General features: G+C 42.2%; 1 protein-coding gene across 19 annotated transcripts in view; it reads left to right on the plus strand.

The window, feature by feature from the left end:
- The window catches only part of adgrb2 (adhesion G protein-coupled receptor B2), a 208,001-nt gene extending 195,070 nt beyond the window's left edge, over window positions 1-12,931 (plus strand). For 11 of the 19 annotated variants that reach the window (XM_069516268.1, XM_069516273.1, XM_069516287.1 and 8 more), the window contains 2 exons: window positions 7,068-7,121; window positions 9,303-12,931. In XM_069516268.1, coding sequence (XP_069372369.1) covers window positions 7,068-7,121; window positions 9,303-9,479 — 231 coding nt within the window. In that variant the 3' untranslated portion in view covers window positions 9,480-12,931. Of the gene's footprint in view, window positions 1-4,321; window positions 4,374-7,067; window positions 7,122-9,302 lie in introns of all 19 variants that reach the window. The other 8 variants (XM_069516276.1, XM_069516283.1, XM_069516274.1 and 5 more) reach the window with 5 other exon arrangements.
- The last annotated feature ends 3,380 nt before the right edge of the window (window positions 12,932-16,311 follow it).

A 16,311-nucleotide genomic window follows, 5' to 3' on the forward strand; every position in this document is an offset into this window, starting at 1 on the left:
GTCCTTTACGTGTCTCCCAATATAAAGTAATGCTAGGACTGAGATGAAGACTGCATGGATCCTGGAGCATTCACCTTCAGTTTCAGTCTTCCTGCACAGTATCTGTGTATGTAGATACTGTCAGTGCAAGACGATTTCCCGAAGATCCCCATTTTGAAACAAGTCAGCTAAAAACATTAAAGTCAGCCCAAGACAGCGATTTAAATCACATCACTATGCTAATGTTACCTTGCTACAGCTGAAATGATGGTCACTCACAAGATTTGAAACCTATTTCATTTTGCTCTCTTTGAAATCAAGTAGGAAATGTAAATCTGCTGCTGTCATCATCAAACTGCAAATGTGCTGTGTGAGAAATGAAAGCTTGACAGGTTTAGCAACTGTAACTCAGGGGGATGGGGCTTAGCCAGTGGTTGGTTCACAGTCTGGTACTTTTAGCTTGTCGAGCACCTGCTGTACATGCAGCGCCAGACACAGTTGCTATTTAAAGACTATATGTACAACTGCATTAACACGAACAGTGTCAAACTATTCCTTTAGTCCATGTAGCTGCTCATCTACTTCCGGTCACTGCTGTTTCATAGTGAAGTGACTGTTTTGGTAGGTGTGGTGGTGTAAAAGTTTGGTGCATCACAGCTTGTACTTCTTCTTCAGCATTCATGTAATTGATGCTAGTTCCCCTCCCTCCATCAACTCCTTTACAAATTCATACTGAAACATCCCATCTGGAATCACTGTAACCAGACAGATGGATTTGTAAGGTGGTTTGATGCATTTACTTTGATTTAGCTTCCATGATAAAAAATTCCAGAGGGATTTTTTTCTAGTTCTTGTTGTTTACACTTTCATTGCGTCAGTTTCAGTGCCTGAGTTGAATCTTGCGACGTAAACACCCTAACCAAGTGATAAATTAGTTCATAAAGACAATGAGTCATCCAAACCAATTTTTAATCACCTCATAAACCATGATATTTCGTCCATAAAAGAGCTCATTGGCACTGAAAAGGGCCAAAACACGATGCACTTGTATGGGTGCTGATGGGAGACTTGATCCATTTGTACGTCTGTGGAAAGGTAGGATCTCTGTGTTGGGAAGATGAGTGAATACCAGAAAATGTCCAACATGTTTATTTTCACAACCAATTTTCTGTGTCGGTGCAGTGGGCTTAAAGTGGTCTTGAGAATTACATGTGCATGTCCACATACTTCAATCTCTTGATTTCATGCTTTTTGTGTCTGTCCTCTTTTCTCCATACCACCCCCCGACATGTATCTTATCCCTATATTGCCCAGTAAACTACATTACTAATCCCGACATTTACTGCACCACGTAAGTTGCAAAGTCAGTGTGAGGCTGAATAAATGGAAACGAAGGGGAAAGACATGACCGGAAAGATGGGGGGATGCAGACACTATATCTCAAGACTTCCCATTAACCTCAATGTTGAAAATCACCTTGTCTGCCTTTGCTATTAGGCAGCAGAAGCTAGTGGAGCGAGTCCTGTTTAAATGTACATGCTGCCCTGTTATAATTCAAAAACATACAGTATGCCTTTAAATTCTACTCTGCAAAAAGTCTGTCAGGTGAACTATGGCAAGGAAAGGTCACTTTCAGGCTGTGACACAAAATCTCTGCTGGTGTCAGACGAACCTTTGCATATTTTAAAAAGCTGTAGGTGGAACAGACGTGAGTCAGATGTTTTGAATGTACTGTATGAACGTTGAATGTTCTTCATAAACATGTCTAAACACGACCAAACCTATTTAATAAAATTTGTCATATTAAATAGGTTCCAAAATGTTACCAACACTTTTCAACCGGGAGAAATCTGCATTTTTATTCAAGGTCAAATTTGAATTAAACTGCTTCATCCAACTCTGCTGTAAGTTCAGGGCCAAACGATGTCTGACAAAGGAAAAACACTGTTAGCCAGTTGGCTGTTCCGTCTGCTGTTTGATTTGGTCACTCACGATTCTTCATTGCTATTTGCTGCGTAACGTTAATACAGCTATTTTACATGACCTCATCTGTAAACATGATTTGCGCTTCACAATATCATTAAGACTAGGTCTTTTCGTATCATTTTAATTGAGTGACCCCTAGTGGCTGATGTAACACGTTTAAAGAATATCAGTGTTTCTGAATTAAGTAGAACACATTTATTGTACCCTACTAGATACCAGGCTTCACATTAATGCAAGAACTAATTCAAATGCTGCTCTGTTTTTAAGTACAGTGCATATTCTGACAGGGGCCATATGGCCAGAAGAGGAACAGAGTCCATTTTCATTGTGTCTCCCCTAATTGAGACGTGGTACAGATGGAGTCAGTGGGGTTACTGGAAGACAGAGTGGATGGGGTGTGTATGCAGTGCAATATGTTGCAGCATTAGTGTCTGCGCTAATATTTAGCTTCTTGGTCTTTGTCAATGTGGAACAAGCCTGTTGTTTTCTATCCTCTCCACAGGGTTCAGAAGGTCATAACACAAATTAGCATGCAGTGCCCAATGATGCAGTGTTGTGGCTCTCAGTGTGTGGGATGGACTCAGTGTGTGTGTGTGTATGTGCACTGCATAATGGCCTGGCTGATGCATTTTTTAGCTCTCAAATGGGATATATTTCCATCCCATCGTCTGCTCTCCTCTGCTGTGTTCTTGATGAAATGAAGTGTGCTCGGCTTCCCTCTGCAGATAGACAGCGAGGGGTTGTGACGAACGCAGTGGGACGGAGAAAAAGACAAAGGAAACAAGTGCAGTACTTTGTGTTGTGATTTCGCTCATGCTGGATCAGAGCGGGGAGGGCGGGCAAATTTCCGATCATGAGGGAGGTATTTGCAATTCAATCTGAATGGCTGGAGGCGTGTGTGTGTAACCTACAATGAGCCGCATATATGGAAAAATGTTCGGGTATTTTCTCCATTAGCCTGCCCGATAAAAGAGAGGCGCAACCTGGGGTGCTCTCTTTATGCTTCCACAGTCAACATTAGTGTCTGTTATTGACTTTCCAACAATGTTTTCGGGCCACTGAAGGGAAATTTAGCCAAGGTAATGTGTGTGTCTTGAGGATTTCTCATGTAAAATGAAGATGTATAATTTTAAATGACAAAGGCCCAATTTTTGTTGATTCACTGAGGGCAATTTCCCTGCACTTGCAAACCCTGTAGGTCTTGATAGTCAATTTGCCAGCATTAAGCTGAGGGGCTTCGATTACACATTCCAGCAATAAAGCAAGTCCTCCCCTCTTCTTCCTCTTCATATCTCATTCTCCCCTCAATTCATCCTCCCGGCTTGACATTTTCCCTCTCTCGCTGTCTCGCTGTCTCCCTCATCTTCCCATTTCTCCCTCTAAAGTCAGCCCTAGGTGGCACGTTGGAGGCATTAATTGAATAATTAATTCCTCTCATTAGCTTGTTTTTAATTATTTCCTTGCCCCCATCCCTGTGCCAAGTATAAACTCATCAACTGTTTTCATCCTTCCACATAAATTGCCCATGAAAACTGAGGGCTGGCGGAGTGTAGCTTCTGCACACTGGCTCTATCAGTGGCTCCTAATGAGGGGACGGTTAGCCCAGGCGGAACAAGCCTAACACTGCCTTCATGCACCAAGAGGCACAATACTAATTTAGCTCATTTAGTGTCCTTGCGCCAATTAAAGGGAGGTGAAAGGGGCCAAATCCGCTCGCCGGAACTGTTTCTCTATAGGAGCAGTGGCCTTGGACTGCGCCGCGCTGCACAGGCCCGGACAGCAGCGAACCAGGCCTGTGTGTCTGATTGCTCGTTTGTTTGCAATGTGTTGTACTAATGGAATTTATTTGCCCTACATTCTCCAGATTTGGCTCCTTTGAAGGGCCTTATTACTTGTGACACAGATTCCTTCCCAGCTAAGGGGTAAATGGTGCTAAAGACCGCTATGCCCACTTAGTCTATTTTTGTTCCTGCTAATAAATAATCTCTGGTGCTGGATTGGCAATTTGGATTATATCATTATCTTGATGATATAATAAAAAGAAGTAAACAAAACACGTAGAAACGTTGAAATACTCCTGCTCTGCTTCAATGACTCATAAGCCCATTGACAGCTGTACAATCACAGTCATGTTCTGGTATCCACTCAATCTCCTGCATTTTTTGATGTTGCATTCCTGTCCTTCATGTATAAATGTGCTTAAGTTTCTTTCATGTGGGCTTACACTCGCTGTATGTCTTTTATTTTGCCTCGCTGCTACGTTTTATTGATGTCTGATTTTTTTTTTTTTTTCTTGTTTTTTTGTTTATGTCCTCTGTTGGCTGTGGGGCCTTGTGTTGCATGTTTGTTGTCTCAGTTTGAATGTAGCCAGACACTCAGCAGAACCATGGGCATCCAAGTCAACAAAGGTAAAGTTAACTCACTTACCCACAACCACCCGTCCCCAAACCCCCCCACCCCATCTCTCACAGACAGCCAATCCAGACATGACTTCCATTCCATGGTCCAAATGTGGGGGTAGGTGGGGGTCTGAGTGGCCTCATCCACCAACACTGTTGCAGAGGCATCTCAAAGGCTTTTAGATGTTTGTGTGGTGTCTTTACACTAGTTTGTACTCCCCCACTGAATCCCTACAAACTGTTTTCCTCATTTAGCTTTGTCAGTTGCTCGTAGCTTGTAGTGTCTGTCACTTCTAATGTTGGAGCGATTGGGCAAAAAATGTCCACGTGGCGACTGTCACCAGTTTTGAAGTGATAGACAGTGAATGTATTTAGGGGTCTTGTGGTGCTTGCAGCCACGTCGCCTTTATTTCTCCTGCTGTGCCTGCAATGTTTTAATAGAAGGAACCTTATACTGCTATGATGCCCTTTAAAATCCACAGAGGTGCACTTGTAGGTTGCTAAAACAGTTGACATTTTTCAGGTATGATATCAGTGAATGGAAATGAAGACTGCGGTTTCCATCGGGACGAGTGGTGATGCACATACTGAGCTTTTAGAGGTGAATTATTTCATCACATTTGACACCGCGAAGGCCGATGATGCAGAAATATGAGGGCGCTCATTTTGGTGTCCAGAACAGAAGGCTTGTCATATATTGCCGTGTAGTCAGGTTGGTGATAATGCTCATCCTATCTCCCAAGCAAATATTATCCAATAAATAATCTGCTATTTGGAAACAAGGAACACAAAGATAAGGGAATGATAAATGAATTCACTGGATTAGTATTTATTTAAACATATATATATATATATATATATATATATATATATATATCTTCTGTCTACGTAGATAGGGTAATCCCTTAAGTAAAAGTGGTAATGCTGCAATATAAAAACACAATATTACAAATAAAAGTCCCACATTGAGGTTATCATTCAGACTAAACACTTTTGTATGATATGCAGGAGTAAATGCAGATAGATCTCCTTTTTCGGTGTTGCACTGTAATGGAATACTGTATATATTACTAGAATATTTTGACTAATACACTGATGTTTTTGTAGCGTTTTACTGCTGCAGCTAGTGGACATAGAGTCAGCGTTTACTACTTTATACTACATGTACTGGTAGCTATTTTAATATATGACAATGCATCATATTCTATGAACAGATCATAGAATGTGTAAATAGAAACTAAAGCTGTCAGTTTAATGAGAGGAAAGTAAAAAGTTCTGAATACTCAAGTAAAGTTCTTTAAATGTGAGTTTATAGTGTAGTGAGATACATTCCTCCGATGATGCCGCTGTCATATAGAATGAATTATAACATCAAATTGATTTATTCCAGCTGGAAATTTACTTTTTAATCGAGCACGTCACATAAGAAAATAAATCAAGACTCCCTCAGGCTTTCTGCTAAGCCATAGAAATTGTTTTCATCTCTGAGAGCAGTGAATTTTAAATCTAACATTCCAACACCAAAAGGTTTGTCTTTGTGTCTGTCACTGCACACACACACACACATACAAACTCCCAGACTCTTTCATAAACAGCTCCCCTACAAAACATGATGCGTAGTTTTGTCTGCTGATTTTTATATACAGAAAAAAGTCAAACAAGAATTTCTGTGTTTTCTTTTCAATGACCATAAAAAGTAAAAACTGAGCAAACGGACAAGCAGCCCCAAACAATCTCTAGTGTGCATGGGCGATATTAGCTGAGTTGTTGGAGCCGCTATACCGAATAAATCTGGTCCCAGTCTGGGATTCAAAATGTACAAATGACAAGAGCGCCCCCCCCAACCCCCCCATGGCACGCACGTACACAGACTGTATCGAGCTGTTGTCCAGTCCAAACACTGTGAAACCTGTATTTTCTATTTTCCGATTTTTCCCACTGGTGCTGCTGGGCTCACCACCCACAGAGAAGCAACACACCTTGCGCATGAAAGAAGAGAGACACAGACACACACAAAAATCCCAGCGTAATCTATTTAATGTGTTGTGTCAACACATGCAGAGTGCGGTGTAAAATCAATACTGCTGATGGTGAACATCTCATGTGCTAATAACCCTCTTTCAACATTATTTGGAAAACATGAGCTATAAAGCCTCTTGCGATGCACAGCACATGCACTGTAGTGGCGTTTGGAATCCGCCTGCTTTTCCGCCCACACACTGTTCCTTTATCCTTTTTAATCGTAGTCGCTATCAGTGGCGCGTAGCATGTAGATGCTTCTCCATCACCCCCCCGTCCTCCTTGCCTCCTCCGATTTCATTCTTCTCTTCAATCTCAAGCTCTCTCGCCAGTCAGGATGTTCAAAATACCTCTATGTGTGTGTGCGTGTGTGTGTGTGTACGTCGTGTATGAACATGCACTGTGTTATTCTCTCATGAGAGTGTGGGGATGGATGAGAGAGATGGAGAGAGAAAGAGAGAGAGAGAGAGAGAGAAGGGGTAAAGTGTGAGCACGAAGCAACAACTGCCTCCTCACCTCCTGAAGGTGTGGGAACAATGCTTTTGTTTCAGGGCAGAGTTGCCAGTGACTGTAACCCACCCCCCTCTCCTCCCTCTCTCATACCTCACCCCTCTGTCTCTCATCGAAAACCCACCGCCCCCCCCCCACCCTCCATGTCCTCTCCCTCCCATTTCATCACCACAGAGGGAAAAGCGATGGAGCATTTCGTCTGCCGGAGGTGAAAAGAACTCGTCGAGTGTAAGTAGAGGGGGTTTCTGGCAGAGAGTGAGAGAAAGAGGGATGAGATGATGTGGTGAGGAGCAGGGGGGCTTTGGGGCAAGGACAGGAGCGGAGGCAGGCAGGAGATGGCGAAAGGGAATGGATAGACACGCAGAAGCAGCACAATCGCGTTAGCCTAGTCTCCCAGGGATAAAGTTGGGCTTAACTGCAGCATTACCCGCACTCCTGCATCACAAAATGTTCCTTCGCCAGCATTTAGCATGCAAATTGGCTCCCAGATTATGCCTTTTGTATTCATTTTACCAACTGTCAGGCTGTGACGCAGGGAGAATGATAATCGGGCAGATATTGCCCCCTAGCGCTCGGGTGAGGATCATCACACTGCAAGGGGGGGGGGGGGGGGATCAATGAGTTGTATGTACGTGTGTGTGTGTGTGTGTGTGTGTGTTTTTCAGATGAAGAGATAGACAGGTTTTGAGGGTGTGAATAGCTCAAAGTGAATTTCTTGCAAGTACTTTAGAAGTGTTGGTGCAATGACAGGAAGGTGGGACTGTGGGGAAGAGGATGTGGAGGAAACGAGATGAAGAAGAAGCAAAAAAGAGAGCGCAGAGTTGTTCTCAGGGTAGGATTTGATGGGTAGATACAGAAACACTCTCTTCTCTAATGGATTACACACATGTACAAACAGGTACTTCAACATCACAGAATTTACTCTCAAGTACACTTTTACCAGCTCTTATCTTAGGAAATGATGTTGAAAAGTGTTTAGAGGATGTATATCCAGGCTCTTCAGCTGCAGCTTGCTTTATCAGTCTGTAGAAAACGCCACGCAAAAGTCTCCTTCATTTTATTGTTTTGTTTTGCTCCACCAAGAATCTTCTGGGACGAGCGATCCCTCGTGTCTTTTCCCCAGCTCGTATCTGTGAAATCATTATCTCCGCGAGATAGCAAATCCGATTTGAATAATGGCCCTTATCTGATACATAATGCCACCTCTAATTCTGTATTCAACCTCTTCGCAACATGTTTTTAACACGCATGGTCACCACATCTGCGGACCACATGCAGCAATCACAGACGCCTCGCCTACAGGGTGTCACGCTTTTTAATGGGTTAATTTGCAAAGTTACAAACATGAAGCGGTGTCTTGAACTGCAGGTGGGCATAGATAAGGCTGAGATGACAGAGTATTGGGCCTTTGAAATTTGCAAAGGTTCGAGATATCACGTAGAAATCAGCTTCATGTGCGCAAATGTGTGTTGTGAAAACTGCTTTAAAAGGAAAATTCGAGTTTACTCATTTCATTGCGCAAGCGTTCTACCTGTTGTGAGAAAACTTGAATTGCTGAAATTAGAGGAGCAGCCTGACAACAATAATATTAAGCTGGATCATCAGGCAGTTTCCAAACAAGCATCGGTTTAAGTGCAAAGGTGTGCGTGTTCATAACTACAGTGAGCATAGTCGGTCAAAATTAAAACCCTGCCTCCTCAATTGTGTTTGGTTATTATGTCACTGGAAGGAAATGTGTGTAAGAATTTGCTGACTTAACCAATTCGTCATATTACAACATATTAGCCTTCCATTTAATAGGCATGTATTTGAGAGGTACTAATCTCCTCTTGTATTCCACTAGAGAGCAAATAAAGCTGCTTTCAGACATGCACTAGACTATACGGATATTCTCCTGAAGTTGTCCAAAGGGAGGGTCTGAGAGTAACGTCTGAGTCCCTTGATCCGGACTTTACCTGTCAGTGAGATCTCCAGAGAATGTCAGGGAGAGCGTGTGAGATTATCAGGAATTTACCAGGAGCACATGTACCGTGATGACGTTTCTGACATTCGATGCAAAGAATACAAATACCTCTGCATGAAAAAGGATGATGTAGAAGATACTGAAGGAGGTGTCAACTTGGGGAGATGTGCCCACACCAGGGTCACTTTTTCCTCCTGTCTACTCTACATAGACGCTGTCCCTCACCTAAAACCTCTATTTCTGTTGTTGTGAACGTGTCAGATCTGGACAATATCCTGCTGCGTTCTTCACATGTGTCCAGATAATGTCTCTATTGTCCATAATGTTGCCACTGTTCACATTAAACTGGTGAACTTTGACCAAGGCTTTGTCTTTTCCAGTTTCACATAGGCCCCTTCAGTTGCAGCAAACTTAACTGACCCTTGCATGTCCTCCTCCTCCATCAGGACAAGTCAACCCCAGAGGACCAGAGCTCCTGGGACAGCTTCAAGACCATGACCCCCGAGCTGTCCATCGTGCCTGGGGAGCAGAAGGACCGAATGGAGCTGCACAATAAGAACTGGGACTCCTCTTCTGCCAACACACCCGACTCGTCTGAGGGAGACTTCCAGACTGAAGTGTGAAGACGCACAGATGTACACACACTTGAAAACAAACACTCTTATTCCGAGATATGGTACAGATGCACACAGGGACACTGAACCTCTGAGATGCTATACATAAGTACATGATTCACACACACATACACACACACACACACACACACACACACACACACACACTCTGCTCCCCGTCTCCTGCAACGTGCACTGTCGGATCCCAAAACTGTTTTTGTTTACTTCTGCAGTGGACAGACATGGAAAGAAGACTGTTCTATACTATATTTTCGCAAAGACTATTGAAAAGAAAGAACAGAGGCTTGACACGTCTGTGGTTGAGGAAAACATTTTTAAACGAACTTCAGAAAAAAAACTGTGAAAAACCTATTTCTGAGAAAAATTGTCTTGATTTTATTCTGGAGAAAAAAAAAAGAAAAATCTCTGTCAATTGTTTGATGATTTGGGGGTATAAAAAAAAAAGAAGAATATTTCTGCACCGTTCGGTTCTTTTTATAGCAAGGGGAAGAAAATCTCACTGAGGTTTCTCACACTGGTAGCCCCCCTAGGCACCCTGCTTCGTTTATTTCCTGTTCCCTTCTAATGGGTGGAGACAGCATTCAATCTCCCAGTCTTTCCCTTTTTTTCTTTTTGTTTTCATATTTTTTGATGGATAGGGGATGGGGGGCAGGTTAACGCTGCTCATTGATTTGCCATCCAGTTCAACAATCCCATCCATGCATTCCTCTCACATCCTCTTCGTCAACATTGTACCCCCCCCTTCCTTATTTGGTGTATTTTCTAAATATGTCCTCCCCTATGGTTTGAAACTTTTAATGAAAAAATAATACGATTGAAACAAATAACTACCAACTGAGTTGTGTTCTATGGTCTAACTTTTGAAGAATTTATTTTCAGACTGGTTTGTTTTTTTAAATTATTTTTCCCTAATTTCCTGTGAGAATAAACCCATGTGGAACTTAAAAAAATGATTTAGGACACACGCAGCACAAATATATGAGCTTGCTTTCTGGGGTAATGTGCGCCGCATGTTATCCAGCCATGAGGGAAAAGAAGGATAGTGATCGTCATGCAGATTCTCGCATCTTCCTGCTTTTTTTTTCTCCCCCACTGCTCGCAGATAAAGGCCTTTAAAGATTGCAGCATCTGAATCCATTTCAGCCATCACCAATCACAGTGATGCCAGAAAAGATGATATCACAGTCATTTTCAGCAGGAATTGAATCTGTGCTGGCACTGCGCAGCACTTCTCATACCTCAAAAACGTATCGCTTACAGTGAAGTATTGATCCGTTTAGCGGTTACCTCTTCTTTCTCCAAGATCGTAAAAGCGAGCACGACATCCTTTGCTTTCGTCTCACACCTCCTTCGCTTTGCTCCTTCTTTGTTGCTCATCCAGCCCACCTAGCGTTGCATTACATGGGAAGCATGAAATCTTGATGTTAGCAGTGGAGCCTGTTGTACAATACCTCGATCACATGGATCCCTCTCTCTGTGGTTGCATGTAGAGCTTGTGAGCACAGCAGCTGCAGAAAGAGAGAGCGGAATAGGACGACCGAGAGGGAGGTGACAAACTGAAGGGGGGAGAAAACATAACTGGTGGTGATTCTTCTTGCTTGATATTCTACATCCTCACTTCAGTCGCTACAAGAGGACAACTTGGTTCCTGCTGTCGATGCATTAGCACATAAAGTCCTCCACACACTGAGAGAGAGTCAGAGTGCAGGATGAAAACAGTAAAACACCTGGAGATAAACAAAGTGCTGTACAAATTTTAGGTAAAGGCAAAAAAATATTAAGTAAAGTGATAAATAGTAAAGGCACAGTCAATTTTAAAGGCATGAATAAAAACAGAAAACAAAGTTAAATGAATGAATGATATAAATATAAATACTTAATATCAGATCAACTAAAGCCATACAAACAAAAAAACACGTGTTTTTCAGGGTAGTGCCAACCTATGTATGAATTTGACTCTGTTTTGCCCTGATGCCTTATTGGAAACATGATAATGTTAAGCAAGACAGAAGCTGCATACAAACAACTTTGATGCAAACTTTGGACAGGAAGAGCTGAGAGATGGATTAAATAAGTTATGGTTTGTTTTTTCAACAAGAGGTTGGACTATGTGTGTAAAACAGGATGGGACAGTTAATTTAGCAAGATATATAGTAATGATAGGAAAAGTTGATCATCTGACAATGGCCAATACTTTAAAAAAAGAGGACATTGTTCCGACATACAGTTGGACCCAAATGTCTTGAATGGATCAACACTTGAATGGGAAAGCAGTGATGGTGCCATGATGGTACCTCTGTACCTTTTCTTTCTTTGTTCAAAGCAGCCCCCATTAATCCTAGAGTCTGGAGAAAGACATGAGACAGTTTAAGACCGTGTAAGAATAAAATAAGTGCAAGAAAACATGTTCTCTAAGGAAAAAAAGATCCAAAAATATATAGCGGGAAAAGCTCGAGACAGGCAGATTTGCAGATGAAGACGTGGGGGTGCTCAGAACTGTAATTATCCGGGGATGGTGATTTGTCCTGACATTTTCCGATGCAGACCTCAAACCATCTGTTTAAAGATCCCTAATGTGGTAGTAGTGCGGCGCAGCGCAGATGGCGAGACAAGAGTGTAGCCCCTCTAACCTTTCAAGCTAATCAGCTGACGGGCAAACCTACAGCTCACCTCCCCTCAGAGGACGATACTGTAGGTTCGGCCCCAAGTTGCCAAGTTGTGGTCGCGTTCACTCGACCTTCTGCGAGGTTCTCAAACCAGCCGTACAGTGCATCAGCTGCGTGGCCCCAGTCAAAGAAGTAGCAGAAGAAAACAGTCTCAGGTGAAAGAGATGCAGTCTCTACACTGACAAATTCTAAGGAAGGAAGGAAGTGTGAATTAACCGCAGTATTATTTTGTTGCATCATGGAGAATTTCCATATATTCATCTGTCCTCATTATGTTTTCAAGCTCAATGAGGACTGGATATTAACCTTTCATCTCCAACAACGGTAAGTGTGGTGCTGTTCGACTGATGGAGACAGAAATTCTTGTTTAAGTGTGCCGCTACAGCCAAGGACCACCTGGCAACTTGTTTTCGATGAGAAACTGTGATGGGATTAACATGTTGGTCGGAGTGTGTCAATCTTGTTTTTATTTTTATTTTAGAGGCCAAACTCAGTAATAAATACAAAACACTGAGGTCAATTTACAAGTGAAGTCCGTGTGGAAGGCAAATTTAAGAACATTCAGTGCTCACCTTCACCACCACTCTTCTGCCTCCGATGCTTAGATGTAAACCGACTTGCTCCAGCCATCCACGACTCCAGTGATTTATTATTGAAAAACCCTCCCTTTCCTTCTCTCCCTCATTTTTGTTCTTTTTATACATAAGATTGTACAAAGTAGTCCTCTAATGTTTTCATAGTGTCTTTTTATATGAAAATAAATTTTCAAATTGATCGAAATGTCTCATATGTGCATACACGCTGCTTCAAGGGCGTCTGCGGATGAGCGAGACTATAGGCTCTTTCTTGGTTTGCAGTGTACTCGGAGTAATAGCATGACAAACTCTTACCCAGAAGCATTGAATCGTAACTGTGACCAATCAAGAGACCCTGCTGGTCTTTCTGAAAATGTGAGAGGAACAGTTCTGTGGGTTTGAAGTTATGTTGCATCGGAATAACCAAAGGGGGGAAATGTCAACTCAAAGTGATTATTTCTTGAAAATGTATGAACTTTGAGCGATATTTATGCAAATAACAATCCACTTACAAAGAGGGATTGCCCATCACAGCCTTTGTTATGTAAGACAACCTATAGCCACAGTGGATGGGTTTAAATAGTCCAGTCAGTGATGCTGCAATGGAGCAACGAGGCACAGTGCGCATGCCTCAGTCACTCTACATTTGCCCTCCAAGGGGATTGTGGGTAATTACTGTAAGTGTGGATGAGTCTGCCCATGGAGCTGCCATCAGTCACCCTGGAGAAAGGCCACCAACTGGAACTTTCTCGAGGGAGTGAGAGGGATGAGGGAGAGGTCAGAGGAGGAAGAAAATAGAGAGGCCAAAGCCCCGAGAATGAAATGCATGGTGACAGACTAAAAGCAGGGAAGGGACTTTAACATTACCTCCGGCTGCAGAGTCACTGTGATTAGAGGGCCTCTCGGTTATTTTTCCTCTGGGTTCATAGGTAGTTAAGTTGTGGCACTGGTGTGTCACATATGACCATAGGTGACGAATAACACAGGGAGACAGTGAAAAGTGGACAGACGTGAGTTGGAGTGGGGATATATAACAAATTTCAACTCGAAGCCGTGTCCACCAGGAACTTCCTGTCAGCGCTGCCTTTTGCTTGATATTTACCACGAAGACAGGACATGCTACTGCGTGTTGCTGACAGCCCGGGGAGATTGGTGTGTCTTAGTGCTCAGAACAACAAGTCTTGAAAGTTTAATATAGTCGAGTAACAACAACAGAGTAACGCAAATAGTTCCTGTGTGTGGTTTGGAGTGAGACACAGCAGGAACAAGAAGCACTACGCTTTTCATGCATAGTTAAACTAATAATCAGCAGGACTAACTTTGCTGTCTGTGCTTGTTTTGCTCCTGCACTGTGAAGAAAAGCTGTGGACTTGAAGGGAACTTGGTGGAACTAGGGTTTATACTGCTTGCATGTGTATGTGATGTACCCACTAATAGGGATATTGTTTTTTCCAAAAATTAAGTTCGAACTAATTTAATGTGTCACACAATTGCTTCCAATATGTTCTAATACAACAATGTGACATGACAGACTAACTTTATGCGTCTACAGGGAAAACTACTTCAGACAATCTGATTTGTGTCTGAACTGTACACTTAGAATATATTTTTAATATTAACATTTCCACCCACATTCTAATGAATGTTTGAATTTCTAATAAAAGGTGACAGCACTTCATCCTAATAGGTTGATCTGGACATGGTTAGGAACAGAAGAGATAAGAGTGTGCACGCGAGGAAGCTGTCTCTGCATCTCGCTTCACACTGATCAAAAATAGGTGGCAGTAGCGAGCAAAGAAGTGTGACGACATTGCTAGTGAGATAAGAAGGAATGTACCATGAAGACAGGCTGATATTTTCGATTTCTTCTGAAGCAGTCCATGTTTTTTTTTGTCTTGATCATTTTAACTAAAATGTCAGTTACCACATAACTAATTAAATCGGCAACTAAAGAGACAGTATTGTATAGGTACCCTGCTTTCATTCTCTAAATTTATAAAATGCAGCATTATACATAAAATAACGTAGCATTTTTAGTGCATTTTATCAAAAAAGTATTAAACTGTAAATTATATTTACAGTAACCAGGCTGTAGAAAAAACTGCTGCCAGTTTAATAAACTAATGTGTTGTATCACACTTCATAGTATTAATACTGTAACTTACTGTAGAGTTCATTACAATAGAACTTTGAAATTACTTGAGTTATTATTTGAATGACAAAGAAAACGTGCATTAAACTACAGTAAGTAATTGTATTGCACATCTGTGTACAATATTCCTTCAATATATATTTTTTTACTTCACGATGAACAGAAGTTCCATTCAAATCATTAACTATGTTTTTTGGTGAGAACAGGTTACCTTTGGGTAATCATAAAAGTGAACAGGGAGACAGTTAGGCCCTGGAAACTGAATGAAATGCACCTTATGGACCAGGCCTCCAGGTTTTTTAAGATATTGAGAGGAAAGGGGAGGTTGAGAGGAACTGAAATAGACAAGCAAAGTAAAAAAAAACAAGCAAAACAAATACTACAGGGAGGTAAAACAAAGAACATCCTCGAACAATGATAACTTTGGACAAAGTGACAGTCAGTGATAACTTGGGAATACTGTATGCATCAACCTGTGAGTGGAATTACATGTCTTACTTTGACACTGCAGCAAGGTTAAAGTGCGCTGGGAAGAGGTCTTAGTCCTGAGTACAAATCCATTGCTCTAATGGTTGGAGCATGTCTCGCCGTCCCTCCCCGGCGGCAGACAGATGGCTTTGTCTAACACTCTCTGGAGCCCTGCTCCTCAGAGGATGACACAGAAAAAAGGAGCAGATTGACGGATTAGAAAGGAGGATGGAGTGGACAAGGCCTGTGGAGGCTGGTAACAGGAGTGCTGCAGTTCTGTGAAGTTTTTACTTGAGGATATGATGCAAAGTGGATGATCACAACGTAAACCCAGTCATGTAAAACGTCTAAACCAAATTAAAGCCATACACAACCATTTTTGGACAATACCACAGGCGTCTCTTTTTCTCGTGTTTATCTAAACTGCAAATTCTCATCTGCAATATGGATCGCATCCCCGAATGCTTTGGGATGCCAGTATTTCAGTTTTGGCCACAGTTCTTTGGCACTGATGGCGCAGAAAGACTTCTCCGTTGAGACTGCCTCTCCACAATCGCAGTAGATGGCTGTCCATATGAAACGCCCTCACTTGACCTCATCCAAATTTTGGCTGTGCTAATCCATCGAGTGTCTCAGTCCTCATCATACAGGATGGGATAAAGCACAAGTGGTCATCAACGCTTTGAGGGAGATTTGTTCTGAGCTGACGTGAAGGCCTGGCCACAAAGCACTCTTCACATATCATGGCAACCTACATTTACTCAGAATGAATTGCCTCTTCTCACTGCCAAGGGCTTCTTGAAACACTGGTATAATTTAGTGGTAGGCTTAGGCTAATGCAGTTCCTCTCACATGGTAAAAGACCCCGAAATAATATGACTGGGACTCATTAGATGTTAAACAGCGACAAAGCCCCCTCACGACTTATTGGAATACAAGAAAACCCAAGAAAGAAAAGA

This window comes from Paralichthys olivaceus, chromosome 20, assembly GCF_024713975.1.
Source record: "Paralichthys olivaceus isolate ysfri-2021 chromosome 20, ASM2471397v2, whole genome shotgun sequence".
Lineage (NCBI taxonomy): Eukaryota > Metazoa > Chordata > Actinopteri > Pleuronectiformes > Paralichthyidae > Paralichthys > Paralichthys olivaceus.